The sequence below is a fragment of the Passer montanus genome, unplaced genomic scaffold (genome assembly GCF_014805655.1).
Source record: "Passer montanus isolate IOZ18808 unplaced genomic scaffold, ASM1480565v1 scaffold1073, whole genome shotgun sequence".
NCBI classification, from domain to species: domain Eukaryota; kingdom Metazoa; phylum Chordata; class Aves; order Passeriformes; family Passeridae; genus Passer; species Passer montanus.
In genome coordinates, this window is record NW_024357315.1 from 1,352 (window position 1) to 7,045 (window position 5,694).

Genomic DNA, 5,694 nt, shown 5'->3' on the forward strand with positions numbered 1-5,694 from the left:
GCTGCAGCCGTTCCCTCCAGTCTTGTCCCTGGGCACCAGAGGGAAGAGGTTCCCACAGCCCCAGCCAGGGACCCACTCCCAAGGCTGTTGCCATGGCCACCAGGGCTGGGACCAGCTGGGATGCTCGGTTTCCAGGGGCCTGGGTTCAGGAATGGGATTCCCCAGTTTCCTCCTGCTGCTAAAACCGCACTGCCGCTCGCTGCCCTCTCACCTCCCATGGAAAGAACAAAAGGCAAAGATCCCAGGCCAGGATAAGAACAATTTACTGGGAACAGCAATGAGACAATGAAGAAACAGTTAGAAAAACCATATTGATAATAGAGGGGATAAGAAAAAAAATTAATAGGGAAAACTACAACATCAACAACTGGCTCTTCCTGGCCACATACTTCGCCTGCCTGTAAAGGACACCCTTCTCCTCGGGGAGAGAGAGAGTCCCTTTCCTGCCTCTGGCAATGACCTGAGCTGGGAATGAATGTTATGACAGGGTCCTGGCCAGACCCTCATGTTCTTCCATCCCACATCAGGTCATTGGCAGGGGCAGGAACAGGGACAGGTGTCTTCCCAGCATGGATTACAGTGAACATGGATCACAAGAGCTCTTCCCAATGTGGGTTCTCCAACAGGGGATATAGCTGGAGCCAGGCACGAAGCTCTCCCTGAAGGGACATTTGCAGGGATTTCCTTACCGGTGACTCTGTTGGTGTCTGGTTAAGTTGGAGCTCTGGGTGAAGCTCTTCCCACACTCATGACGCTCGTAGGGCCTCTCCCCAGTGTGGATGTGCCGGTGGGTGACGAGGTGGGAGTTGTACTTGAAGCCCTTCCCACACTCCCCACACTTGTAGGCCCATTCCCTGGTGTGGATCATCTGGTGGCTGATCAGGGTGCTGCTCTTCCTGAAGACCTTCCCACACTCCAAACACTTGTGGAGTTTCTCCCCATCATGAAGCTGCTCAAGGACCACCAGCTCAGAGCTCTGGCTGCCTTCCTGGCACAGGGTACGCCTTTCGTCCTCAGAACAACCTGGGCTGGGTTTGCAGCCCCTCATCCTGCGGGATCTCTGTGTATTTTGTTCCCCATTGGATTCCTGTGCTATGGAGCTGCTCAAAATGGCCTCTTCCATGATGTTCTGCTGTGGACATTTGTCCACACTAGACTCCATCCTCAGCTCCTTGTCTGGGGGAGGAAGGACAAGGACAGGATGGGATTTGCCTCCATGCCAGAGGGAAGGAAAAGGAGATCCCCCCAGTGTTTCCCCATCAGGATAGTGTTGGAATCGTGATTGTCCTGCAGCTGGGGGCCATGCTGGGCTGGGAGCAGGAAAGAGGGGGAAAGGGGCACTGACTTCCTCCTTACCTGCCTAGGTATTGCAGGGCACCTTCCTCGTAGCCTTCTCCTCCATTGAGTCAAGGTTTTGGAATTGGAAATCCTGTTTTGGGAGGAAAACAAGAGATGAGTGCATTGAGTTTTGTACTGGTTTGAGGTCAAACCAGGGGGGAAAGTCTAAGCCAGAATTACAATTTAATAAGAAAATTAAGATCAAGGCAATGATACAGAAACCCTGCCTTAAACTGACACAGTCAGGATCTAACCTGCCACCCTGTTGGTCAGGGTGCTGGTAGCAGTCCCATTAAATGGTGGCTGCAGTCCTGTTGCAGTGATGACCGTGCTTCCCTCGAAGCAGTGATCCTGTAGAAGGGTCTGGTCTTCCTCTGAAGGTCCAGTGGTGCTTATGGAGCTCTTGTCCTCTGGGAATCCAGTAGCCAAGGTGCTCCTAGTGCTGCAAGCTTCAACTTATATGCAGGTAGGAATGCTTGGCTCCTCCCCCTGGGCAGAGCATCCCACAATGGGATGATGTCATTTTATCAGTCCTGCAGGGACACTCAGTGGCCCATTAACAGAAGATAGCCCCTGGAGGGTGTTATCAGGGCTGAGTCATGGAAGAGATAAAGAACACTGCCCCACCTGTTTATAACACTTTGTGAGGATGATGATGGAAAACATGCATTTGGTTACATCTTGCATTGTAACCTGAAACAGTGGGGTAATCCCTGCTGGTGGGGTGAACACCACCTCCCTTACCCAAACTGGCTCAGGTGTAAAACCTCCACCCCGAGAAGGCCACACACACAGGGGACAATGTCACACTTGCCGCACCCCACTGAAGCGCTCTGTCCCTGTCTCTTGCTCTCCCCCATTTTCTCTTTCTTTTCATCTCTCTCTCTTTACCTCACATTTACTGTTCAATAAAATCTACTTTAAATTTGGTCTCATTAACGCCTTAATTGGGGCAGAGGTATCTCTCTAACAATGTTATTAACCAGATTGTGACATTATTTTGGCACTGTTCTCTGACCCCAAGTGCCTTTGACAACAGCATGGTTCCCTCCTCTGAGGAGCTTGTGGCTCTTTCTTGCTGGAGGAACCCTTGGAAACTTGGACACAGCTTCCTCTGAGCAACTTATGGGAAAACTGATGCAGAAAATGGCTGTTGTGGGTGGCCAGTATAAAGAAAATATTTTGTTGTCATTCCTTGGAAAGTTTGTTCAAATCAGTGGAGAAAAGGGAACGAATGTTACCAGTGTGACAGACAAGGTTCATTCACCCCAAGGTGAGGAACACAAGGCTGCTAAAGTGCCACAGGAAGCCCAGCTCAAGGAGCTACATTCCTGAATAACTCCCAAATTCACAGGCTTAGGGGCTTTGCCAAATGTGAGAATCATTATTCTCTTCGTCCCTGTCACCTTTGTGACAATCACACAAAGCTCTCCCTTGCTTTTAATAATCTGTACTGTGCCGAATTTCCACTTTTCTTTTATGGGAACCTGCCAGCAGCTGAGCTGGAGCTGTGCAGGAATCGATGGAACTTGGAATTTTCACACAATTGCTTCTATTGTCAGTTTATTAATGCTTAGGATTGCTTTGCATTTTCATCACATGCTACTTGTGGGAAAATCACATATTCATCAAAGTGGTTTATGCAGAGTTGGATTTGATTTCTGCCAAGTTTATTTTGTCCAGTGCCCAGGGGATGCTCAAGGGGTCTCTGTTCGTGCCTCTCACCCTGGGGAATGCTTGGGAGGGGCTTGTGGGGGCTGTGCCTCTCCCTGTCCTTGTCCCTGTCACAGCAGGCCATTCCTCAGGGGATGTCCCTGTCACCCCAGGTCATTCCCCAGGGGGTCTCCATCATTCTCACACCAGGGAATGCCTGGGGGTCTCCCTCCCTCTCACCCTGTGCCAGGGGGTGCTCGGGTCAGTCTCTGTCCATCTCAGCCCAGGGAATGCTCAGGGCAGTCTCTGTCCCCTCGCCCTGGGTGATGCTCGGGTGGTCTCCATCCCTCTGGCCTCAGGGAATGCTTGTGCAGGGCTGGGGACCAGGGGCTCTGTGTCCCTCTCACTGCTGAGGGTGCTTGGGGCTGGGGGGGCTCTCTGACCTTCTCATCCTTGGAGGGCCCTGGTGGTCTCTGTCCCTCTCAGCCCTGGTGTGACCCCACCCAAACATCATCGGGGTCAGAGGGACAGAGACACCCCCAAACCCCCAGAAGGGCTGAGCCTGGGATCATGCTCATACTCCTATTAGTCTGTTTAGCCCAGAAATGAGTTCTGCACCTTCAAGGCTGGTTCTGAGAGCGAAGGAAGGCAGGAAGTGAGCAGGTTTTTTTAGAATTTTCTCTCAAAACTAAATTACCTAAAATCACTACACAGTTATTCCAACCTTTTATTCCCTCCAGTAAGTTCTTCATGCTGTTATTTCATTCACAGATTGTTCGACTTTTAAGTGCCTTATTTCCATTAATAGCAACAGAATAAGTTAAATTTTGTTGTACGTATAACTTTTAAGGATATTGATTTTTGATTCTGTGATGTTTAATTTAATGCAAATTTAGAGTTGATAAGATTAAGAAAAGTTAGGCTTCATTATTGTTAGATTTGAGCAATTATTAATTACATTATATTAATTAGTTACATTATATTAATTTGAATTCCTGTTGTTCTGGATTGAAAGATAATGTGTGTATTCTATTTGCCATTTGTCACAGGTAGGGCAGTTATCGTCTGTTAATTGAGCAGTAAATTGGACCCCCAATGGCTCCCACAGATCTCCAAACACCTGCAAGGACCTCCAAGCTTTCTAAACTTCTTTTTGTGAGAGGAGCCTTGGAGCAGCTGTTTCCAATCCTAGTCCCTGACTTTCAAGATTTTGTATGTAAAGAATTATAAAGGTGGAATGAAACCTTTCTAGAATTTGTCCCACAGGATTAAGGATGGCAAACCAGAGATATATAACCTATATATTATCTATATTATCTATCTATCTATCTATCTATCTATCTATCTATCTATCTATCTATCTATCTATGCCTGAGGAGGGCTGGGAGGATGCCAGGGACATCCTGCAGTGACATCCCCCCTGTCCCACTCCGGGTGAGCTCAGTCCCAGGCCTGACCATGATCCTGGTCTCAATCTCACTCCACGTTTAGACACTCCACACAGTTCTGTAGTTAATATCATCCAAGTGCCAGACTCGTCTAGCCCCAGACCCATTCCCAATCCCAGCCCTAAAACCAATCCTATGTCTAGCCTTAACCCCAATCTCAGCTCTAATCCAAATCTCAGCTCTAACTCCAACCTCACCCCCAAATCCAACCCCTTCCTAAATCCTCAGCCCCAAACCAAATCCCAGGTCCAGCCCTTCTGGGGGTTTGGGGGTGTCTCTGTCCCTCTGAGCCCGATGATGTTTGGGTGGGGTCACACCAGGGCTCAGAGAGACAGAGACCCCCACGGCCCCCCAGGGATGAGATGGTCAGAGAGCCCCACCAGCCCCAAGCACCCTCAGCAGTGAGAGGGACACAGAGCCCCTGGTCCCCAGCCCTGCACAAGCATTCCCTGAGGCCAGAGGGATGGAGACCACCCGAGCATCACCCAGGGCGAGGGAACAGAGACCCCGGAGCATCCCTTGGGCTGAGAGGGACAGAGACTGCCTTGAGCACCTCCTGGGCACTGGACAAAATAAAATTGGCAGAAATTAAATTTACCTCTCCATTAATCATTTTGATGAATATTAGATTTTCCCAAAAGTAACATGTGATGAAAATGCAAATAAATCCCAAACCTGAATAAACTGATAATAGAAGCAATGATGTGTCAATTCCAAGTTTCATTGGTTTCTGCACAGCTCCAGCTCAGCTGCTGGCAGGTTCTCATAAAGGAAAAGTGGAAATTCGGCCCAATACAGATTAAAAGGAAGAGAAAGCACTGTGGGGCTGTCACAAGGGGGACAGGGACGCCCTGGGGAATGGCCTGGGGTGACAGGGCCAGGGACAACCCCCACAAGCCCCTCCCAATCATCCCCCAGGGCAGAAGGCACAGAGACCCCTTGAGCATCCCCTGGGCACTGGAGAAAATAAAATCGGCAGAAATTAAATTTACCTCTCCATTAATCATTTTGATGAATATTAGATTTTCCCAAAAGTAACATGTGGCGAAAATGCAAATAAATCCCAAACCTGAATAAACCGATAATAGAAGCAATGATGTGACCATAAGTTGCTCAGATGAAGCTGCATCCAAGTTTCCAAGAGTTCCTCCAGAAAGAACCACAACCTCTTCAGAGGAGGGAACCATGCTGTTATCAAAGCCACTTGGAGTCAGAGAACAGTGCCTAACTCGCTGTGCCAAAATAATGTTGCAAT

General features: G+C 48.9%; 1 protein-coding gene across 1 annotated transcript; it reads right to left on the reverse strand.

The window, feature by feature from the left end:
- Positions 1-689: 689 nt before the first annotated feature.
- Positions 690-1,048, reverse strand: LOC120508536 (zinc finger protein 22-like; the record flags this gene model as incomplete). Its single annotated transcript, XM_039722226.1, has 1 exon — positions 690-1,048. A coding segment is annotated over exon 1 (359 nt), but the record flags the coding sequence as incomplete, so codon positions are not given.
- Positions 1,049-5,694: the final 4,646 nt, after the last annotated feature.